This window comes from Ailuropoda melanoleuca, chromosome 10, assembly GCF_002007445.2.
Source record: "Ailuropoda melanoleuca isolate Jingjing chromosome 10, ASM200744v2, whole genome shotgun sequence".
NCBI classification, from domain to species: Eukaryota; Metazoa; Chordata; class Mammalia; order Carnivora; family Ursidae; genus Ailuropoda; species Ailuropoda melanoleuca.
This window is the reverse complement of record NC_048227.1, coordinates 106425101-106450293: the sequence shown is the minus strand read 5'-3', so window position 1 is coordinate 106450293 and position 25193 is coordinate 106425101. Positions and strand designations below refer to the sequence as shown.

Below are 25193 nucleotides of genomic sequence, written 5' to 3'. Positions count from 1 at the left end.
CACTAACCTACCTGAAAATCTAATTCTTCATCTTTAAAATGAGAACAATTCCTCTCTTTAGTGTTTCTGTGAAGACTGAGCTGTTGCAGTGCCTAGCATTTACTGAGCACACACACAATAAATGCCAGCCTTTATTTTGTGTCCTTGACTGGCTGGAGTTACTGAGAGAGAGGAAGAACTGAAGGCAATGCCAGGTTTTTCACGATTTACTGGCTTGATAAAATATCATCCACTGTGCTAGGGATGCCAAGAGACGAAACAGGTTGGTGGGCAGTGTGAAATAATGAAGTCAATTTTAGATATACTAAACTGAACTATGCCTGCAGGACACTGAAGTAGAAATTCCCAGCAAGCATTAAGAAATACAAGTAAAAACCAAAAGGCAGGTTTCTCAAAAAAGAGGCTCAAGTCAGGCCAGATAGACTTGGAAGTCTTCAACCAGTAGCTGAAAAAAGTGATTCCACAAGTGAGAAGTAGTGATCAGAAGGCTGAAAGAAAACAGGAGGGAGGGGTGTCACAGAAATTAAGAAAGAAAAGAATTCTGAGGAGGAATCATAAGCCATCTCAAATAATGGACTGAAAAATGAACAGGGTACCTGGGTGGCTTAGTAGGTTGGGCATCCGATTCTTGATTTCGACTCAGATCATGATCTCAGGGCTGTGAGATCGAGCCCTGTGTTGGGCTCTGCATTGGGCTCTGGGCTGGGCATACAGCCTGCTTGGGATTCTTGTCTTCCAAGATGCTTAGAAGTGGAGAGGAGAACTGGGCATGAGGATTTTTTTTTTCTCCATCAGAGGAGAAACTTGAATGTTTTAGAAATATAACAAGAAGACTAGATACAAAGGGAAAGGCTGAAGATATATGAAAAATGGAATTGCAGGGATGGGTGTGGTACAGGATCTAGAGCAAAGGAAGTAAAATTAAGTTTAGGCAGGCGGAAGGACACTTCATACTCTGAGAGAAGAGAAATAGGTAGGATAATGGGTGTGTATGTAAAGTAAGTTTATATTATCAGAAGGGGATGGAAGAAACAGGAAGTTCACTCACAATGACCTTTCTGTGATTGGAAGTGGAGCCCACAGAAAAGAGTGTGATGTGGTAAGGATTTGGAATAGCCACGGGGGGGGGGTGGCGAGGGGGGGAGGAGATGCATGGACTGATGGATGGATGGACAGATAGTGCTAGCTGAGATTTTAGTTCAGACTATGAGGGTTGTGAACTCTACTTACTCAGATCTTAGTTTGGATGATTCAACTCTGCCTCATTATTCTTTATATGGAACACCAAAGGCCTTGGCCTATTTTAGAATGAATTTGAGATCTTCTGCTATTTTAACATTTCATTAGCTTTGCTCCAGGCTCTCTGTCACTACTTGACCTTTCTCTTGACCTCTACAACTTTGCAATTTTATAGGACAGCACATCAAACTTTTTTCTTTACACAAGGCCTGGTAAAAGGAAGCTAGTTTTTCTTATAGTTCGTAACAACAAACAACACTTATATTTACTTTGGCTTTCCTACTGTAAAATTTCAATTAAAATTATTTTCCTTGATACTAAGTAATGTTTCCTGCTTCATTTTTTTTTAAAAGATTTTATTTATTTATTTGACAGAGAGAGGGAACACAAGCGAGGGAAGTGTGAGAGGGAGAAGCAGGCTTCCCGCCGACCAGAGAGCCTGGTGCGGGGCTTGATCCCAGGACCCTGGGATCATGACCTGAGCCAAAGGCAGATGCTTAACGGCTGAGCCACCCAGGCGCCCCTCCCACTCCATTTCTTAACCCTGAAAAACATTTTCCAAACTTGCCAAGGAAGTCACTTTGGATTCACAATCTAAAAGGAGACGTGAGTAAAATAAATACAATGGGCTTTAGAGCAGCTGTCTTATTTATTCTGTTATAATTTTAAACATCCTCAAGTTGTAAGCTTTCCTGCTTATTCAAATAGGCAGCCTTTAGTTGAACTTTCATTACTACTTTAGTATCATCATTTATTCATTAAAACTCAGATATTCAGTAAAAGTTATTAAGTTTATCAATCAATAAGGTATGAAGTAGTTATCTGTTTTCCAAAATTGAAATGTCATTTTTAGAAATGTGTGCCACACCCTTACAGCTACAAAACTAGCCAATTAAAACTGTATGAACCAACAAGCTTACCCCACCTAATATATATATATTTCTTGCCCCCAAATTAAAAATCTTTTGTAAGCACTCTCTAATTTCAGAGTAGTCTCCTAAAACAGGGGTTGGCAAACTAAGACACACTTGTCCTGCACCTGTTTCTTTTTATTGGAACATGGTCTCACACATTCCTTTAGGTATTGTCTGTGGCTGCTTTGGTGCTAAAAATCAACTTATTTCAACTTTAGGGTATGTGAGACAGCATATGATCCACAAAGCTAAAAATACACACCACTTGGCCCCTTACAGAAAAAGTTTGCTGACTTCTGTCCTAAAGCACTCCTATTCAAAGTATAGTCCATAGACCAGCAATACATAAGCAACGCCTATGAATTTCTTGGAAACTCAGAATCTCAGACCCCACCCCAGACATAATGAATCAGAATCGCTATTTTCAGCTAGATCTTCTAGTGATTCTAAAAGCCTCAAAGTAAATACTGATGCTCATTATTTGCAAATCTATAAATTAGAAAGGAGATTTCTAACTAGACCATCACTTCAGAAATCTATCCCAATTACCTTCTCTATGAAAACTTCAAATTTACTGTAATTTTAAACAAAGAAATAAGTTGAACGAACACTTAGAAAATTTGTTTCACTGTAGCATCATGTTCTAAATAGATTTCATGACTTCTTTAAAATTTTATGTGACAGGGAATTCAATTAAGAAATCAAGTAAGAGACTATTGAGGAGGAAAATTTCTCCTACTTCTTTCTTCCTATTATATATTTACCTTGCTAGGACAGTGGCTACACACTGGGTATGTAAGTGTGTTTATATATGTACATTCAAAATAACCTCTTAGAGTAAAATAAGGCAAAATATTTTTAGAATGAGGTATCGAAGAATAATATTAAAACTATCTTATTAGTTAGATTACCGGATTTTAAAGTACAGTTATATTTGGGTAGAGTGATATTATTTCAAATGCATACACACACACAAACCACATACACACATATTCACATATGTATATAGTCACAAAGTTTTACTAATCAAGAAGATTACAAATATAGAAATAATTATGAATTAGTCTGTTAATTTCAGGTTATTTTAAATGAGACTTTACAAGCCTTTCACTTTCAAAAGTGTGTAATTCTGTGCTGTTTTATAATGAGCTTGTACTGTTTTATAATGAGATTGTATTAATTCTATAATCACAAATTATAAAAACTCACTAAGGAGAAATTTTAAGTCACGGTCACTGTCCTAACAAACTTCTAAATTATTGAAAAATTGAAAATGCTATTAAAACATAAAGTCATTAGAAAAATGACTGTGTACTGACTTCAGGGTTTCATGATAAATCTGAGGTTAAGATTATTTGGATAAAAATTTACTTAAAAGATGTAAAAGGTGAGGAAAAAGTATAAACACCTCACTGTAACGTATCATTCTTAAAAATACGTAGGAGCTGAGGTGCCTGAGGCTCAGTCAGTTGAACGTCTGAATCTTCGTTTTGGCTCAGGTCTTGGGATCTCAGCATTGGGCTCTCATTGGGCTCAAGGACTTACACTATAAATAAATATCATTAAAATAAAGTATGTACCATTTTAATGGAGCAAGTTGATTTATCAATCTACACATTAGTAAACTATGTAATAATAGAACTCAAAATTTCAACTTTAAGAGCTTCCTCATTTTTAAAAAGACTTTATTCTCCTTAGCATTTTATTTCATTTCCTAGCTATACTGCCAACTTCTCTGGTCCCACTCTTGTATAGCATAAGGATGGTCTGCATGAGGTCTTTAATCCAATTTGGATCTCAATCCTGCAATAATTATGCCTCCCTACATATACTAGTTTTTTATCTAGAATTTTGCCAACTAGAAATTTTAATTGGGTCACATTCCTATGTTTTGCCAGTGTGATATTAACTAATGTAATGACCTATGAGCATTGAAAGATCCTAAAGATGAGCAAAGTTCTTTAAAATGGAATTACATATGTATACATTTTAAATATCTCTATTGTACTACAATTCCTTGAAGATCAGTCAAAGGGAAATAAAGATATATCTGGTTGGATATAAGTATGTACATATTAACCCACAGTTTATCTATATATAGCAATCTACTAGGTTGCAAATTGAATAATGTCAGACATTTTAACTTTATTCACAAGTGTGTTGAGGTAGAAAAATGCCCCAAAACATCCATCTGTGCTGAGTACTATCTTGATTAAACAAAGTCCTTATGCCATAGGAAGTTAGGGCAAATAGTACAAAAGATATAAGAATAACGGGATTCCCAAGTCTTTAGATTTCACAAGTCAGTTAAAAAAAGATTATTTTGAAAAAAGGAAGTAACCGACACCGTGTTTTGTTGCCAAACTTTTACTTTGCCAAGAACAATGTTTGAAAATCACTACTATCTAGGGGCACCCGGGTGGCTAAGTTGGTTAAGTGTCTGCCTTCGGCTCAGATCATGATCCTGGGGTCCTGGAATTGAGATCCCTGATGGGCTCCCTGCTCAGCAGGGAGTCTGCTTCTCCCTCTCCCTGCCACTCCCCCTGCTTATGCTATCTTTCTCTCAAATAAATAAATTCTTAAAAAAAAAATCATTACTATCTAATATCAGCATTATTTCATTAAAGAAAGAATGTCTATATCAAAAGAATTGAAAGGGAGAAAAAGAACTGAAAGGATACAATCTCAAAATAAGTAACAATTACTCAATAAAAGATAACTGGTAGCCCGTAGTAGGCCAGTTAGATGTCTAGCTTAAGAAAAGGAATACTCTGGGACCATGACTGCTTTATCACCTGGTATATCTGTTGCTTTAATTAGTAAACTTACACTTACTGCCTATGAGGATGGACATGATTGTTTTTATTCCATTTTAGAAAGAAAAAAATTAGGGCTTAGAGACACTGACTTGCTCAAAAGTTCTTTTGCTAGTGTATGGTGTAGCTTGGATTTGGAAGCCACCCCTTTTTTCTTTCATTTTTTCTTTCTTTCTTCTCCCTCTTCTTTTTTCTTTAAAGATTTTATTTAATTTATTTGAGAGAGAAGGAACATGAGCAGGGGGCGGGAGGTGGTGGCCACAGCCAGAGGGAGAAGCAGACTCCCCACCGAGCCGGAACCAGACGTGGGGCTCCATCCCAGGACCCTGAGATCATGAGCTAAGCCGAAGGCAGACGCTTAACTGACTGAGCCACCTCTTTAGTCTTATAAGCCCTTTCATACACCAGGCTGCCTCTTAATGATTTACAAAGATTGCTGACACATAAAAACTTCCAAGAAGAAAACTGGCAAGTGCCCTCTCAAGTATTTCTTATTAGTGCTGTTCTATGCATATGGACACCTGTGCCTTTTCAGTAACCCATACATAAAACATACATAAAACCCATACATAAAACATTTGCAAAACCCATAGCAAACAGGTACAAAGCAAATACTCACTTGCTACATTACTTTAGGAAAACAAGGAAACCAAGTTAATTAGTATGATTTCTTACAGGATTTTGTTACATCTATTTACATTCAGAACAGTAATGGAATATATAAGACATGCATATATTTTAACCCTTCACTTCAAGAAGCCACAGTGCAGTACCATCAATATATTCATTAATAGTGACCACACTGCAACTGATGGCTCCATACAGTATCTACATAACGAAACTTCATGATACTCAAATACCAAGGCTAAGTTCTTGATCTATCTCCTTTGTCAGTAGGTTTTCTCTCCTACTGCATTTAGCCATCTGACATCTGTTTCATTAGTCCAAGGCAATAAAGAATCGGATTCAACAAAGAGGCAGCTCTCCAAAATCTATATGAAAAAGTTGTAGAGTCAATTTATTGTCCTCAATGTTCAATCTAGTGTGCTTGGAAAAGGACTTCTAATTTAAGTACTAAGTCACCCACTTACCTTGACCCCTAAGTCTCATATTACTGCCAAAGAATTCATGACCCCATTTCTTTCCTTTCCTTTTTTTTTTTTTTTTTTAAGATTTTGTTTATTTATTTGAGAGAGAGTGAGCGAGAGAAGTGGCACAACCCAGGGGAGAGGGAGAAGCAGACTACTCACTGAGCAAGGAGCCCGATGCAGGGCTCAATCCCAGGATCCTGGGATCATGACCTGAGCCGAAGGCAGACACTTAACCGACTGAGCCACCCAGGCGCCCCGTGACCCATTTCTACTATGATTTTACTATTGTATTTGTCCGTATCTTCTTAACCCCCAAGAATTAAAGCTCCCAAAGTCAAGAAGGACAAGAAGTTAGAGAAAACTCTTTAATAACAGAAAAATAAACCTAATGTTGAATAAAAAAAGAATATTCTAATACAGCAATGCCAATGCTAAAATTGTAATTTTCTAGGATTAAATATTTTACTCATTGTATGCTTCCCTTCTACATATTCATACACAAATTTAATGAAAATATAAATATTTCAGCATCTGATTACATCCAGGACACTATACATAGAAAATAACAAAGAGGCACCTGGGTGGCTCAGCTGGTTAAGCATTTGACTCTTGTCTGAGTTTAAGCCCTGTGCTGGGCTCCAACAAACAGAAAAACAAACAAACAAAAAAAACCCCAAAACCAAACAAACAAAAAAACCACATGCAAGAGTATCGGATCACATGCATTAATTTTTAGTCTGTAAAACGATTACCAAAAACCATTTACTAAAAAGCAATTGACACAAAAACCAACTGTTCCCTTTTCTTTTTCACTTCTACTTTACATTGCAGATTCCAAATAGGCAATACACTTAAAAACAAAACAAAAAACAACAACAACAAAAAAAACAAAAAAACCCCCAGGCTTTGTAGACATAAATTAAATTTAAATTAAATTAAAAGCATGTGTTTTTTGCAACTGAGTATCTTCATATTTACCAAATACCACTTGTGATTGGAAAAAGATACAGAAAGGTGGATAACTCAGAATGACCCTGACAAAAAAGACCAACAGTTTCAGGAAGGCAGCAGATAGCTCCTGGTTTGTTAATTAACTATGAAATACTATAGACTACCAGTCAAATTCCACAGATAAAATTTAAAGCAGGTTTAGTGAAAGACACTACTCTTCGTTAGCACATTCCTAGAAATCATGACATAATACCAATAATTGTAAAGTTTCCCTACTTTTTGACCATGAACTCTGCATCAAAAAAGTCAAGATTACGACCAATAATTCATTCTATTCTCAAAGACTCATCTTCACTTGTAATATTCGTGATGATAAATCTCTTAGAACAGAAGACAACAGAGGATTTATAAAGAACTAAAACATTCTCCAAAATCTACAACACTGTGAATACACAACATGCTAATTGCACAATATTTCTCAAGAAGGAGAAAAATTATTTAAAGTAAGTTTCTCAGCAAGAGATTCAATAATCTAGACTCTGGATTCAGATTGCCAATTAATCAGAAATCTTACTTTTTTATATTATCTCTGACCAGCATAAAGTTAAAATTTGAAATTTCCAGTAATACTTGATTTCTATAATACAGCCTATCCTTAATAACTTTAAACACAATATTTTTTTCTCCTTGAAAGTAAGTCTCTGTAGGTATTTCTAGCACAAAATAATAATCCTATCCCTACAAAGTTAACTTCCTGGCTTGATGGTTATAGTCACATGCCATTAAATTTTAATTTTGATCTAAATGAGTATTTTTTCATTCCAACAATAAGACTTTTGATAACGAACACTATTGACTGCAATGAAGAAACACCCTTAACTTAAGAATGTTGGTTAGCCCTTGACCCCTGACTGACTAGGTAAAATCACTACAAGGAGACATATTTATGACTTCACTATTTTTCATATCACTGTTATTGAATATTTTGATTCTTAATTACAAACAAATGAGCTTCTGATATCGTGCTCTTTGCTAAACCCATCATTTACATTATCATTTTTCCTCTAAACTTATTTCTAGACTACAAAGTAACATTTCTACCCTAGGTGGGACCTATTATAATTGCATGGTTTTTATTTTTAGCATGCTAAGGAACTATAAACCTGCAGCTACACCACTGCTCCACTAGATGGGGCACAGGTAATATGAAATTCACTATTACGAAAAATGCTAACTTCCTCCCCAATCAGGAGGACTTAAATAATGGGGTATCTTTGCATGGGTAGGTCATACCTAGATGCATTAACTCCTGAAAACTATAATTAAAGCAGATCACCACAATGTGAAATACTGATTACATATACAGTTACATTTGCCTGCTTGGAAATCACCGAGAAAACTGAATGAATGAAAGAGGAAAACTAGGGGCGCCTGGGTGGCACAGCGGTTAAGCGTCTGCCTTCGGCTCAGGGCGTGATCCCGGCGTTATGGGATCGAGCCCCACATCAGGCTCCACTATGAGCCTGCTTCTTCCTCTCCCACTCCCCCTGTTTGTGTTCCCTCTCTCACTGGCTGTCTCTATCTCTGTAAAATAAATAAAATAAAATCTTTAAAAAAAAAAAAAAAAAAGAAAGAGGAAAACTAATGTGAAGTGAACTGGAGATGTTGATTAAGTAGCCTTAGAAGAGAAGCAATAATGAATTATAAAGTAGTGAGACGTGGGGAAAGCCTATATAGACACTTTAATCTGAAGTTACTACCTCTGTCTCATTATTTAACATGGTAACATGTTTTCAGAAGCAACAAAGAAAATAATTTAAAAGTTTAGTTGATCCAAATACACAAAGAAAATGCTTCCTAATAGAGAAGTCTGTGTGTGTAACACTACAGTATACCTTTTAACTCAAAGTTTGCTAAATTAGTATACTAATTTTTCTTAATACGCCTTTAGAAATCCATTAAATACCTTTCTGAAAACATACCTTGCAAAGTTCTTTATCTTGTTATTTCCTAAAGGTCTTGTGCTTATATAAAAGTGAAAATTTCTAAATTTTGTTATGGACTATGCTTGTACCCCCTTCCACACCCTCCCATTTATATGTTGAAACCTTCCCCCACATTTGATAGTATTAGGAAGTGGGACCTTTGGGGGGTAGGTAATTAGGATTAGATGAGATGAGAGTGAAACCTCCTCTCAGCCTTGTGAGGATACGATGAGGAGGCCATGTGTCACCCAGAAGATAGCTTTCATCAGAACCTCATTAAGCTGCCACCCTGATCTTAGACTTCCAGTCTCCACAACAGTGAAAGGAACAAATTTCTGTTGTTTATAAGCCACCCACTGTATGGTACTTTGTTATAGTAGCCTCAACTAAAAAAATATCTAACAAACATAAAAGAATAAATACAAAAAAAATTTTAATGAATATAGGAAAAACGGTTTTATTTCTAATCTCAACTCTCCCAAGGAATTATTGATTCAAACTGCTGATTTAATTAGACCTTTCATGTAATATTTACTAAATATCAATAAATGTTATTTTTTCTTCCCTTGAGGAGTTTATGTTTTTAGGGATAAACAACTGAGAGCCACAGTAAACATGGTCCTCTCAATTTTTTTCCCCACTTCTACCAATTAGCTTATTTAGGGGGGGAAAAAGCCCAAAAGTTTAAAATCTGCAAAGGAGAGCAAAAGACTGCTTTGTTAACAAACCAATTAGACATGCTTATTTTACTCTCATCATATTTGATGTTCATGGTGCTAGAAATTTAAAAATAAAGAAAAAAGTCCCTTCATTTTATGAGTCTTTTAGTTTCTAGTTAAGCAAATTCCTATTTAATAAGTTATCTTAGAATCTAGCTATCATTTATATTAGATTTCCCTTTAAAAATAAACTGACATCTATGATGACTGGTCTTTAAAGTGTGTTTAAAACACTGAAAATTCAAAAGAAATACTGAATGGAAAAATGTTCTAACATAATGTTAAATAAAAAATGGTGTATAAAAGAGTATGTATACTATGATCCCAAGTTTAATTTTTAAAATATGCAAAGAATGGAAAGATATATATTAAAATGTTGGCAGTCACTTTCTGATTGTAAGTTTTCCCATTTTCTTTTTGTTTTTTGAATTTTCAACAAAGAATTTGCACTACTTTCTTTTCTTTTCTTTCCTTTTTTTTTTTTTTTTTAAAGATTTTGTTTTTATTTATTTGACAGACAGAGAGACAGCCAGGGAGAGAGGGAACACAAGCAGGGGGAGTGGGAGAGGAAGAAGCAGGCTCCCAGCAGAGGAGCCCGATGGGGGCTCGATCCCAGCACTCTGGGATCACACCCTGAGCCGAAGGCAGACGCTTAACGACTGAGCCACCCAGGTGCCCCATGCACTACTTTCATATAATCAGGAAAAATATTTATATTAACATCACTGTTTAAGTTATAAAAGAATACATAGCCTCTTACAAAGATATTTTTATAAATCCAAGATTTTGCAAATTAATGAAATACATCAATCTGATTTCTAAGAAATTAAAGTCTGAAGATTTCAACTTTCTCCAAAGGTAGAGAAGCTGTTTCCTTGTACAAGCTCTCACTCTACTGGTGACATAGAGAATATACTTATTAGGACATTTCTGAAGTACAGTTATATTGCATTATTTTCCAGAAGCACTAGAGGGCAGGGTTTTCACTATAAAACTCAGTTTCACCAATTAACACTATATTATATGCCTTTGTTGTCGTGGTTTCTGTTAATATGCCATCATCTATCACTGTATTTATTATATACCTTTTTTGGACTGCGTCTGTACCAACACCATGATAATTTTAAATTACAGTTTCACTCATGGCCTTGAGTATTTAATAGTTGATTTAGCATATATAAAATTAAATTATACAACTTACAAATAGAAAGGAATTTAAATATATATATGTGAACATAATGCACGTATTTCAAAACTGTAGTTTTAGGGCTTTATTAAGAAATACGCAATCTGAGTCTCTAATAGGACACTATCTCATATTAAAATTGAATGAGTAAGAGCACCTGTCTGACTCAGTCAGCAGATCATTAGACTCTTGATCTCGGGTTGTGAGTTCAAGCCCTACATTGGGTGAACAGATTACTTAAAAAAATAAAATCTTAAAAAAAAATTGAATGACTATTAACACATTGAAAACAGAGGTCCATCAATACTGGTTCTATTTTAATAAAAAATGCAAAGATGGGGCCACTGGGTGGCTCAGTCCGTTAAGCATCCACCTTTGCTCACGTCATGATCCTGGGGGCTCTGGAATTGAGCACCACGCTGGGCTCCCTGCTCAGCGGGGTCTGCTTCTCCCTCTCCCTCTGCCCTTCCCCCACTCATGCTTCCTCTCTCTCTAGCTCTCTCTCTAATAAATCTTCAAAAAAATGCAAAGATAGTTTCTTAAAAAGATTTATTTATTTTTAGAGAGAGAGAGAGAGCGTGTGTGCATGCACGAGTGAGCAGGAGGAGGGGCAGATGGAGAGGGAAAAAATCTCCAGCAGACTCCCCGCTCAACACGGACCCCGACGTGGGGCTCTGGTGCTAGATCCCATGACCCTGAGACCATGACCTGAGCCAAAACCAAGAGTCGGATGCTCAACCAACTGAGCCACCCAGGCACCCCAAAATGCAAAGATGATTTTTAAGAAATTAGTTAAATGCCCACAGAATTCCAGTTATTTAAGAGAATACTGAAATACTTTTCTCTAACTCCAAAAGCTTCTAACATCTGTAAGACATGAATTCTGGTGTGAGTAGAAGAGAATCTGCAAGGGAAAATGATATTCCAGGAAGAGAAAACAGCAAGAGTAAGTCATAGCATCTCAAAAGTACAGTTTATTCAAGGGATGCCAGGGTAATCTGATTATGCGACTACAGAATAGGGTGCAATAGAGAAATAGCTAAAGATAAAACTGGAAAAGTAGAGTAGGATCATTTGGGGAAGGACTGTTCTGCTGTACTTGAGAGTCGACATCATTCTGAAGGCAGTAAGAAAACCACTGAAGACTTTTAAACAAGGAAGAGCTGTGACTAACATCTGTTTTTACAGAGGTAACAATATACAGGATGAATTCGAAGAGTGAAAGCTTAGAGTAGGGGAGATGAAGGACTGATGAAGAACACTGAGGGTGCAAAGACAATGTATTCCAATAACAATTCAAAAGGCAGGAATGAGTACATTTGGGAAAGGATAAAAACAGTGAATAAGGGTTTCAAGCCTTGATAAGTGGATGGAGACTGATGTCTTAAAGACAGGCTAGAGTCTTAATTTTAAGTGTAAGGTGCTTTCTGATATCCAGGCTGCAAGATCTACTAAATAGCTAGAAATTAGGGAGAGAAGAGAGCTATAAGGAAATAAAAGGGAAAAAAAAATAAGATGATGATTTTTGGTGGCTTATGAAAAGAGTCTCATTATATTATCGACATTAGATGCACACCTCTTGTTACCAAGTAATTAATGTCATCGAGCAGCAAGAGTATAAATTTGAACTGAACACAATATCACATAGCAAAATAAACTTTGCAACTGAATGGTACTCATGTAAACTACAGGATGGTATTGCACTGTTGGGTATAACTTAGTCAATTTAGATTATTAGTTATTCATCAACCACTTTTAACACACATATTCAAAATTTATTGCCAAGTATATGATTTATGTTTCATAGGCAGAAATTTATTAATTTGTTTAAAATACACACACACATTTCATCCTAAGTGAAGCCAAAAGTTTTAAAGATAGATTTGTAAGACAGAAAAATATGAGTTTACTAGTAATAAGAGCTGGTAATAATAATGATTATTAATCAATAGCGTGAGTATTAAACTTCCTATTCATAGAGTCCCTTAAATAGATTTTATTTGATCTCTACATGCTGTCCATGAACTAACCTGGAACTGGTATTAATAATAGCAACAATAACAACTATAATACTCTGGTAACATACATATCTTATTAAACTAGAATTTATTTTCTACTCTTCACCTTTTCCCCAACCCCTCAGTTTGTAGAATAAACTAGAGGTCTTAGACACTCTTATTTGGAAATTTGTAATATTTAAAACCCGAGCTTTCCTGACATAAATAAACTAGATTAGAACACTCCTACTGAATTTTCTGAAAGTCTTTGAAATACAGAAAATAGAGACCAAAGAAATTTAATGTTGTTCCACAATAAAATGCATCTAATTTGATCTAGACTTATAAATTGGGTGCCATAAATGCTTGCTAATTATTACACAAAACTGAAATCTAAGGAGAAGTCCAATCCAATTATTAAATTGATATAAATCTGACCATTTATACATGCATTTAGTAAAATTTTCACATTGCTGATATAAATTTAGCCTTCATAAACTGTTCAAATGAAATTCCATTCCAAAAGGACAAATAGCAAAGTTTCTTACTTTTTAGATCATTTCTTGAATTTCATTTTTTTAAAAAAAAATTGCATTATCTAAGTAAGGAGTTTAAAATATTCTCCATTTATCTAAAGACTGACCCAAACTGAAAACCTAAGTCATTTATATTTTATAGAGGCGGGGACCTCAACATGTTATCTTCCATATAGGCAGCCTCTTGCTCCAATCTGTTTTATTGGAATGGGTTAAAAAAGAAAGAGGAATACTTACTTGAACTTGGCAGGTGAAAGAGGAGTAGGAGGAAACATTCCTGGTTCAAAAGAGTCAAAATAAGTCACTGTCCAAGAAAAGCTACAGCAGGAGAATCCAGCAGACAGAGATATTATAAGTAGAGTCCAGAATCCTTAATGGGAAATAGAGTGGGAAAACGGTAATTAACACCAAAGCAATTTAAATTAAACCAGTATCTTCATGTTCAAAAGATCATGTGTATTTCCGAACTTCTGAATTGCATGTAGGTAACATAAGAGATTTGAGCTTAGTACAAGCAAACCCAGGCAAATATACAAAATACTAAAGCACAATTAGAAGTCATATCATTTAGGGGCACCTGGGTGGCTCAGTGGGTTAAGTGTCTGCCTTCAGTTCAGGTAATGATCCCAGGGTCCCGGGATTGAGCCCCATATCAGGCTCCTCACTCAGCAGGGAGTCTGCCTCTCCATCTGCCTCTCCCCCAGCAAATGCTCTCTCTCTCAAATAAATAAAAATTTTTAATAAAAAAGTCATATCATTTAATATCTTAACATTTCAGTTATAAGTAAATAAAATAATATTTTAAATAATTATAAATAACATTTTTAATAGTTTAATATTTCAATTATTTAACATGGGTAAAAGTACAAATTCAACTGAAGAATATAACTTATCTTCAGCTTTATAAAATTCAACTATAGGAAAAATGGTTAAAATACTTCACTGTTAAAATGTCCTGACATTTTTCATTTACTTTATGAATCACAGCTTGCAATCTTTTATTACCTAAAGTGATTCCTTTCTTTCCATACCATGCACTTTTGACATAAGAATTAATATTATGGTGTCTACTCTTTATAGCTTTCTTATAAACATTATAAACCTAATCTGATTCTTTAATTTTCCTCAGTATATGAACAAAAGTTAACTCCCAATTTACAAATGGGTTGGGACCCCAGGTTCTAGTTTCAGACAGAGTGGAAGACTGCAAGATTTTCTCAAAGAAATCTTAAGTCAAAAGCGTCGTATTATAATGGACTCAAGGAAGGGGTAAAAATTTGAGAAATGGAAAAATGAGGGAAATGAACAAAGTGAGAATAGAGGGAATAAATTAATTTGACAGTTTTTAGATACATAGTCAAACTGCCTCCTTAAGAGAGTTTACTAAGCCAAGACCACTGATGAGTGTGTGTTATAGGCCTCAGTAGCACCGGAAGGGAGGGAGGGAAGGTTGAGACCACAGTTGAGAATGACTTATGAATTACCAAATTTCCTGGCTGCACAAAACGCACAACCCAGATGCCTTTTAGCAAGAAGTAGTTAAGAAGGGGCGCCTGGGTGGCACAGCGGTTAAGCGTCTGCCTTCGGCTCAGGGCGTGATCCCGGCGTTATGGGATCGAGCCCCACATCAGGCTCTTCCGCTATGAGCCTGCTTCTTCCTCTCCCACTCCCCCTGCTTGTGTTCCATCTCTCTGGCTGTCTCTATCTCTGTCGAATAAATAAAATCTTTAAAAAAAAAAAAAAAAAAAAGAAGTAGTTAAGAAATACGTGCATCGGTCTGTTTGTAAACCATACAAAGCCCAGGAACAGACTGATAACAGCTAAAAGACAACTCAGAGCAATGAAGCATTAAGAAACACTGTGACAATGTATTTTTTGAAAGATTAATTTTTTCTCATTACTTTCCTTTCCTTCACCCCCTTCTAAAGAGATAATGGGCTGTGTATTCACTGCCCCAGAAGGATGTGAGGAGAAATAGCCCCAGTGTCTCTGGTTTTTATGTTGCAAAACGATTAAGGGAACTAGGATAGATATAAGCAAAAGGAGGGTAGACCAACACAAAGTATCTTGAATAGACAAGCAAGGATAATGAGTTGCTTGGGATACAGATAAAATGTTTGTGTAAAACGGAGAAAGAAAGCGAGGGCTTAATGCACGGGTGAGAACAATTTCTCCTTGTTTGAAGAAAGTGGTGTGTCTGTTTGCCCTTGTGCATATATATGTAGAAGAGGGGTAGTACTGCTGGGGCTTCCTGGCAGAGCCATAGAGAGGCCACACAACAGTACAGAGGGATTATAGCTATATACAGTATCTTGGCAGATGGGCCCAAAGCCAAGCCTACAGATGTCTCTTCCCTAAGTGGGGCACAGAAAGAACAGATGGTGATGTGGCTGTAAAAGTGTGACACCTGAAAGGCCATCCTGACCAGAAAGCAAGATGTTTCAGGAGTACTCATTTAAGCAAATGTTTTGAGGACTAGACTGCACCCCACCCCAATGTCCTGGCACAGTGTCAGACTTTAGAAACTTAACCCAACCTGGGACTAGGTAGACAGAACCTCACCAGAGACTGAGTGAGGTACAACCTTTCTGCCAACACAGTGAGATAGGGGACCAAAATAAAAATTATAAGCGTACTTAATGTACAGCTACAACTTAAGGACAGTTAACTCTGCCAAATAGCTATTACTTGTTATTTTTTAGACGAATACTGCTAAAGGGGAGAAAATAACTGATAAGTTTATGCTAAGTTTAATATCATATAATAAAGTCTGCAGAACAAAGATAGTTATTATGAAAAACCAACTATCTGTTTGGGGACTGTTGTGGAATGATGGAAACTTCTACCTAAAAAAAAAGTGAGAAAGACACAAAATAACAGATTAAAAAGTAACAAACTGTGAGGCTCTCTAGAGCCCATCAAGCTTTCTCATTCAGGTTCTTTAACAGAACACCTGTCAAAATAAATACAAGAATATTCTTGCGTTTTCAAAACTGAACACTATTCCATAATCTAAGTGTTTGCCTCACTTTGGGCTTTTTTATTTTATATTTACTTTGACCTGATCAACAGTTACACCACTATAAAAGTCAATTCACAATGAAGGTCTAAAAAAGTACACTGTAATATCGTGGTCTAAAAGTGCTTATGCTACAGAAAGTAACTCAATTTGTTTGTGAAGAAGCAGAAAAGCCATACAAGTTGGCAACTAGCAACAACTAAATCTGTAACAAGTCCCATCCTCTAGGATCCTGAAGCTAAAAACTTGACAACTAATGTTATGTAACCCCACTTTATCAAGAGTTAACATAATTTGTAAACAGTATAAAAGCATATAAAAGTTAAAGTCTTCCTACCTCAATTCACAAATTCCACTCCTAAAAGCAATCATTTAAGTTTGTTGTGCATCTTTTCTAAAAATTATGGTTATCTAGGTAACGTAGGTATGTGTATATATATATTCCATTTTCCACAAATGGAATTCTCACTAGAAAAACTGTTCTGCATTTTACTTTTCTCACATAACAATGTTTGAAACCTTTCTTATCAGTACACATAGCCATAATTCTATTGCATATTTTTAAGATTCCACCATTTTTTAAGATTTATTTATTCAAGAGAGGGAGAGAGAATAGGGAGAAAGAATTTGAGACACAGAAAAGATCATTAAAATCTCATAATGTATCTTAGATTTATAAAAGGATCCAACAGACCAATATTTCAAGATTAACTAAGCTTTATTTCATCAAAAACATAACTCAACTTTAATCTTTGGAAGATGCCCCAAGAAAGAATAAAAGTCACAAAATATCCATTTTTACAAATAGTATTGCTCAAGACAATTGAAGATGGGTCCAATAGACCTTGACATTATATTGAGCATTAAAGCATGAAGCCAATTAAGTGACTTTGAGTAGGTAAGGATAGGTTCTAAGATCTTGTAATTTCAAAAAAAGAAAATTTGCAGAGTTTTGTTGTTGTTGATTTTGTCAGGTTTGGGAACTACTAGATCAGTGGTTCTCATGAACTAGGAGCATCAGTATCACCTAGAAATTTATTAAAAATGCTGAATTTGTGGGCTCCATCCCACACCTACTGAATCAGGAACTCTAGAGCAGGCGAAGTCTAGGAAAGTAAGTTTTACGTCTTCCAGGTAATTCTAATACCAACTAAAGTTTTACTTCATTAGTCTAAGAAACATCCCCCCAGATCACCAATTTCTTGAGATTTAGAGGTCCCAATGTGTGCTTCTCATCACTGCTTCTATGTATTAGGGAGACCTGCAATGATTTTATGACTAATTATTTGGCTGCACAATGATAATTCCTGCTAATAACCCATACTGTTTCTGCCTTACTATTGTGCCTAAAATATCTCGTGACATAAAAATTCTAATTGTTGTGAATTTTGGTTCAGGAGATAATTTATATAGATGAATGCAGGACGGTTGGTAATATTAGGTGAAATAACACATGCAAAAAATTAACAAAGTTTGGAATACTGTACAAGTTAAAAGTATTATTAATTGCTGCGTTACTTATATTTTTCTAAACTTAAATTTGTGCTCTTCTTTAAACAAAGTTTTTCTTATTGAGAGTTGGTCATTCATTATAGAAAATAGACAATAAAAAGAAATAGAACCTGCAATTCTAAAACCTAGGTAAATTATCTAAAATTTTGGTTGTATCCTCCCAGTCCTTCTGGGCTTTCGTTTTCCTCTTCTTTTTTGCTTTAGTCATCATTCTTTAACTAATATGAATAAGCAATTTTACAAACACCACCATAGAATAGGATAACATATTTGTGAAATTTTCAATGAAATATTTGAGTTACCCCACCCAGCTGCAGAGAGCACTGTATCATATCCTTAATACACAGTGGCCTCAAATTACAATGCTTATACAGTCACTGAAAACAGTTCACAGTTTCAGTCATTTTTCACTATAAGGAAGAAACTGAGTGGTTGTTTTCAACCTGTGCCTTTCTAAGAGAATGGGTCACTTCCCAACACACCCCTTCCCTTGGGAATTTTTATCAAGTTTTTAATGTTCTGTATCATGAAATTATGAGGGTAGAGTCTCGCTTATCTCTCAGCAAATAACTGATAAACTCTTCAAATGAGTTGGCTTCATCTTTGATTGAACTCAGTATATACCAATCATCTCTGTAAATGTTCAGAAGCCTGTAAACTTCTCAATCATAAAGCAGAACTAGATGGGCAGCTCAAAAACAAGAATAGCCCTTGACAATGCAAGAGGCTAGATATCTGGTCTTAGCCACGAGAGGGACTTAATGTTAACTATTAACTAGTAGATGTCAAAGACTGACAAGTACCAAAAATCAAAAGCTTTTCAGACTGAAGGAACTCCATGAAGTCAATTACAATTCCTGTATGGCATACTTACAACGTGTATATTAAAAGTACTAGTCCTACATTTAATTTAATGACAGTCGTTTTAGATTAAGCATTTTCTGGTAACAGCAAATCCTTCTATTTTTCTTATGTACTTATTTCAGGTTTGCCTCAAATAAAAGGTCATTTTATCACACCCAGTAGTAAGACTATGAAAAAAAAAACGCATAAACTGGAAATAGAGCTAAGTGTGTGAAAAGTTATAAAACTTGGAAAATGTGACAGATACAAAAGTCAATGTACAAACACAAAACAACTCATATGTTGTATATCAGTGCAGTCAATTTGGCCTGAGAATAACCTTTCGCAGGAAGAACTAAAATGTGATTTTAACTCGATACAATTAAGTTTTATTTATCTCCCTGAAAAACAGGCTTACAGTAGAGGATGGTTCTGTAAGACAATTACAAAAGGAAAGCCCTTCCAATGCCACCTAGGGAAGATAAGGGGAGATGAGTTCCAAAACCAGGTGACAGCATCTCTCACATCTCCCTGGCTGGTCTATCTCACCAAAAAAGATGAACACTGATAGCCTAATCCTATTAGCGATTAGGATCAATTAACTCCCCAAATGCACTGATACCATGCTCATTATGAATCTTTTTTTGTTTAAATTCTAAACAGAATTTCCCATGAAGACTTCTTTTAGGCAAAGAAGACAAGAGAATGGCAGTGTCGCAGATATTGTCGAAGCTAGGTCTCTTAAGATGACATTTGTGATTATACATTATATCTTATTAGCCTGTCACTAGTCAACTTGCAAGGACTTTAACTGCCCTTAAAACACACTTTTCAGGGGTCCCTGGCTGGTTCAGTTAGTAGAACGTGTGACTCTCGATCTTGTGGTCCTAAGTTTGAGCCCCATGTTGGGTATAGAGATTACTTAAAAATAAAATCTTCAAAAACAAAAAAACCCACACTTTTAAAAAATGAGATTCTCACCCTGTAAAAGTATTTCTTAAACTGTGGGCATCAAAATCACCTATAAAAAATAAAGACTCTTGGACTCTACCCTGGGCCAAAACGAAACCTAGAGGAGGTACTTTTTAAGAGTCCAAGTGATTCTTAAGCATACTAAAATGAGAGCTGCCGCTAAAATCTGCTTTTAATGAGCTATGCCAACCTTGGACTAGACTTAAACTGCAATAAAAAACTCTGCAGTGTGCAAAATTTTTATTAATCTGCCTAGAAAGGAACTCTTTCATGGGAGAGTAGTTACTATGCTTACATTATTTGATTCTAAAAACCAGCTGATTCTCAAAGAATTGAGGCAATCTGTAATAATATTTAAATAGGAATCACTGAAATATAAAGATAACAACTATGGACAAGAGTAATTACAGCAAAGAGAAGCATAATAAACAAAACAATCAAACATTACGTTTACCTATGAGGTACCTACCAAACAAGACAAAATAAATGCAATGAAATACAACAAAATCGGTAGAATTTAAAAAGGCTGCATTCTGCTCTTCCTGCAAATAATGCACAAATTCAACACAGTTTTTATTAAAGATTGTTTCTTCATGTGAAAACTTTTATACCAATTGTAAACAGGTAAGGATATAATTCCACAGGCATTACTTCATGGATAAGCTAATGCAGCAATCCTTCTTCATATCTAAGTTAACTCAGGGTTGATGTGAATACAAGTCAAAATTGGAAAAAAAAAAAAAAACTGGTCTATTTTCAACAATCAGCTGTCTCAATTGGACTTTTAACCAGAGGCTAGCAGTCAACTTAAAACATTCTCCTGTAAAAAGATTATATTGTATTTTTCTCCCAAGGGAAGAGAATTCCAGCCTAGAACAAGGTAAGGGCAAGTGTTATTTCAGTAACCTCAACTTTATAGGAACTTAATCACCTAGGCACTGCTTCTCTGAGACAGGTTAAGAATTCTATACCCTTGCTAGAGAAAAGCATTTTCTATTACATGTTATAATGAATATTTGTTATAAAGATAATTATGCCCACTTTAAAGTTATCCCCAGGAAACTGACTGAATTAGTCCACTAGATGTTGAGTATACTCTCTATTTCACCACTAAAGCATTGGTTCAAAATAAGGATTTTTGTTTTGGCATAACTATTGTTTAGCAGGGGTTTTTTGCCACAAAGATACAGCAATTTCTCCTCATTCCTGAGATTGTTCCTGAATCTTGAAAGTGAATTCATGCCATTAGCAAACACTTACTGATCTTCATATTTGCTGTCACAGTATTAGGTATCTATCAGGCACATCTAAAAGCAATCCCAGACTAACTGGAAGTGGAAAAAGAAGCAGGGCAATGACAAAGCCTTATTATATTCCTTTTGATACCGAACAAGCCCCTCCTTCAGATGACAAGTGCCACCTATGCTTTTCATTAATGCGAATGAAGTTTGCCAACTTTTAAATAGCAATGTAGAATTCATGCCTCATTCTTAAAATTCTGTTCTATTCTTGCTGCATCAAGTTGACAGATCAATAAATGCTATGAAAAGCCTCATAATCTTGGCTGTTTTTAGAGACAGTGTAACAACATACACTGATAAAATGTGTAACTGTAAAGTACATTTTCTCATGCAAGAAGTTGAGAAGACCATAGAGAAGTTTTCATGGGACATCTAATTTGTTTCTATAATTTGAAGATAAAGGTATCCCCTTCTGCAAAATCAGTCAGACTGTATTTTGTATCATTGTGAGGGCTTTAGCCTTGAAGAGGTAGATTAAATAGATCAGCTAAAATTGGGAGGGGGGTGACATGCAGGATAGGAACTTAACCATTTTTTTTTTTCCAATTCAGAGTGACTAATCAAATAAATTACAGCAAACAGGAGTAAAATACCCCAAACAGGTAAAGTTCTGGACACTTCAAAATCATTTTGGCAGAAGGAAAGAACTACCAGATAAATACCCTTGAAGTTTTCACTAGTAATCTGTATGGCACTCGTTTTTTGGGTTTTTTTTTAAAGATTTTATTTATTTATTTGACAGAGAGAGAGCGAGCACAAGCAGGGGGAGCAGAAGGGAGAGGGAGAAGCAGGGACCCTGGGATCATGACCTGAACTGAAGGCAGATGCTTAAGGACTGAGCCACCAAGGTGCCCCTCTGTATATAGAAACTCAAGTCTGACTCTTAGTCATCATTAACCTGTGCAAGTATGCCCAATACTTTTTACATTTTTTAAAAAACAAGTTGCTTATAAGGAGATAATAAACTTAAATTTCTCCTGAGGTCTGCTTAAGATGTCATCCTTGCTAAGTTCAGGAGGAAGTTTTTTTGTATGTTTTTAATTCCTGGGAAAAGGTATAGGGAGAATTTTCCAGAAAGTAACCAGAAAATGTTAAATAGTCTCTGGGTCTTGGGGCACCTGGGTGGCTCAGTCTTATGTGTCTGCCTTCCGCTCAAGGCATGATCCCAGCGTTCTGAGAGCCCCTCCTTCTCCGCTAGGAGCCTGCTTCTTCCTCTCCCACTCCCCCTGCCTGTGTTCCCTCTCTTGCTGGCCGTCTCTCTCTGTCAAATAAATAAATAAAATCTTTAAAAAATAAAAAAGTAGTCTCTGGGTCTTTGTCACATACAGTTGTGTTCAAATTGTATTTCTAGCGTATGTGGTGTATACACATACACACCAACTATATATAAAATCTAATAAAATTTACCACACACAAACACGAATAAAAAATTAAGACTGAATGAACTGCACAAGGGATTATATCAACTATTTTATCCAAAATTTGGTAGACTTTAAGCATGATCTTGAAAAATAAAAATGAACTCAAAAGCAAATCAAGTGACAGTTAAGTTTATACCTAGTAGCCCAGTGTCTATGTCCTCTTCAGTCTTTAAATTCTCAGCATGTAACTCTGTAAATACAAAAAAAGGGGCTTGAGTAAAAAAGATGATTTTACAATTTGAATAGTAGCTCAAAGGCTGGATAAATATTGTGGTGTTGTGGAAAGTGCTCTGGAGTCAGAAACAAATGGGTCCAAATTCTGATTCCATTTACCAGCTATCGGACCTTCAGTATGCAAATAAAGCATGTATGAGTCAACTGCCATATATACACAAAGCTTCTTAAGCTTCTTAAGAGTTATTGTGAAAATTTTTTAAGTTTATTTATTTAATCTCTACACCCAATGTGGGGCTCAAACTCAAAACCTCAAATCACATGTTCTTCCAACTGTCAGCCAGGTGCCTCAGAAAATATTTTATGTAATGCATATTACACAGCATATTAGGTTCCTTTCTTCCATTCTCAAAAGTAGGCACAACTCAATGTCTTCCGCAATGGACTCCACTTGAAAAGTTTTGTGACTTAATGATATAAAGGAAATCTCTCACAGCACAAAGGAAATAACCTACAACTCTCTGAGATACAGTGAAAAAAAGGAGGAGAGTGAAAAAGGAATGAAACATTGGCACCCACATATTTAACATTGATAGTTTACACCCAATATCAAGGTTCACATTAACTTGCCAACCTGTCTTGTGTATGAAAATCAAGCCTGAGTTGTTAGCTGCCATCTGCAGCCTAGTAGGAGCTTGGAAGCAATGAGGAAAAATTAAAACTGGAGTTGAGCTGATTTAATTCTATTTAGTTTAGTAAAACTAATACTTGAGTGGCAACCTGTTGGGTGCTTCTCATAGAACTAAAGTAGTTTTTGTTTTAATTTTTGTCAATAACTCGGCCAAAGTCACACACGAATGAGAACTGAGATTTAAACTCCGGTCTGATTCTTTCCACTGTAACATAAATATCCAGCCATATAGTTTACAGTATAAATTTTGAAAAATCTTTCATGGTACATCTCTTTCTATTCCAATCCGGCTGATATTTAAACATCACACGGAAGAAAATAAAACTAATAATCAGGGAAATAATATGTTATCTAGCTCCTGTTATAAAACTTTACCACTACACTCGGTTGAAAACCCAATACAATATCAAGAGGAGCTAATTATTTGATCTATAAAAGTACAACTTTAGGCTGTGGGATGGAAATCCTCTCTTTCTGGAACTCCGTGAGTGTTCAAAGGGGATCAGCGGATAGCACACCATTAACCATTTGTGGATTAAAGCCTTTGAATATGTATAGCCTATTTTAATTACACACACACACTTTTCACCCTCTTTTAATGACTATTGTCCTACATATTGCTTAATTTTGCCAACATTTCACCCCAAGTGTTCAATGACTATATTGTTTCTCCAAGAGTACCCATTTAATCAAGACCCTTTCTTAAAATATGTCTCCTAAGCTTGGACCAGGGTCCTCCACCATTCACAAAACAAAACAAAACAAAACAAAAGGAGAGGAGCAAAGAAAGGTGCCAACGAGGACTCTGGGTGAAAGGCGCTACCAGCCTGCCGGCCTCTGACGGGGAGGAGAGAGATGAAAGGCAAGAGCCACGTCCAAGCTCAACTTTATTCTGGACAGACTTTCAAGGCCGGAGCTTCAGTACCTTTTACGATCAGGTAGGCGATGGCGAGGAGGAAGGCGAGGAGGATGGCGAACAGCAGCGAACAAAGAATTGAGAGGACCTGGACCGGCCACCGCCGAGCCTGGGCTCGGCTGCTCGCAACCGCAGAGAAAATGCCATTGCGCTTATCGAGTAGAACTGGAGACCCGTCCCCGTCCCCGTCCCGCTGGAGTAGCGAGCCCTTTCTAGGCTCCGACGACGCCCCGGCCGAGAACTCCGCCCGCAGGTCACGGGCCACTTGGTCGCATCCGTCCTCCTCATCCACTTCACCCTCACCCCAACTATCGCCCTGCGTGAAGGCGGAAAACGCCGGTCGGGAAAACGTGACAGGGGTGTCGAAACGACTGCGAACAGCAGCGGAGCGCCGCCCGCTCTCCACGAACGACATGGCGGGAAAGACCAAAAAGACCGGCGGAGGTCTAGAGACTCCCACCCGCCCCGCCCCGCGATCGCAGCAGCCAATCCGCGGCCAGGCCCCCCCACAGCCTCCACCACCCAGCAATGGCGCGTAGGGGTGCGCAAAGGTGTGCAACTGGGCGGGGAAGGTGCAGTGGGACCTACGGAAAGGCTGGGCGCCCCTGGGACAGCGCATGACCCCTGTTCAGTAGAAAGCAAAGGAAGCAGAGAAGTGCGCAGAAAGAGGCGAGCCGAGGTAAAAGGTAGCCAAGTCTCCTCTCCCTGCAGTGCTTCGTCCCGGCCAGAGACCTCCGTGACGGCCGCGTCACCTTGAGGCAAGCGCGCGCCCCGCCAAAGCCGCCTCTTTTCGACGCCCGGTCCTAGCGCCCGCCCATACCCCTCTGATTCGCATTTTCGAACAGATTTGCTTTCTCCCCTCTTCCGCTATACGCTCCTACTCGTCTCTGGCTTCTTTTCCTTAAGGACG

At 36.7% G+C, this 25193-nt stretch overlaps 1 protein-coding gene across 2 annotated transcripts in view; it reads right to left on the bottom strand.

Annotated features, from left to right (window-relative positions):
- LOC100470644 (ADP-ribosylation factor-like protein 6-interacting protein 6) overlaps positions 1 to 24728 on the bottom strand; it is a 37064-nt gene extending 12336 nt beyond the window's left edge. For both annotated transcript variants that reach the window (XR_004628215.1, XM_011237131.2), the window contains exons 1-3: positions 24293 to 24728; positions 22639 to 22692; positions 13672 to 13804 (exon numbers count right to left, since the gene is read on the bottom strand). Coding sequence is in view for 1 of the 2 variants with exons in the window: in XM_011237131.2 (XP_011235433.2) it covers positions 13672 to 13804; positions 22639 to 22692; positions 24293 to 24698 (593 nt within the window). In the remaining variant the exon portion in view is untranslated. The remainder of the gene's footprint in view (positions 1 to 13671; positions 13805 to 22638; positions 22693 to 24292) is intronic.
- Positions 24729 to 25193: the final 465 nt, after the last annotated feature.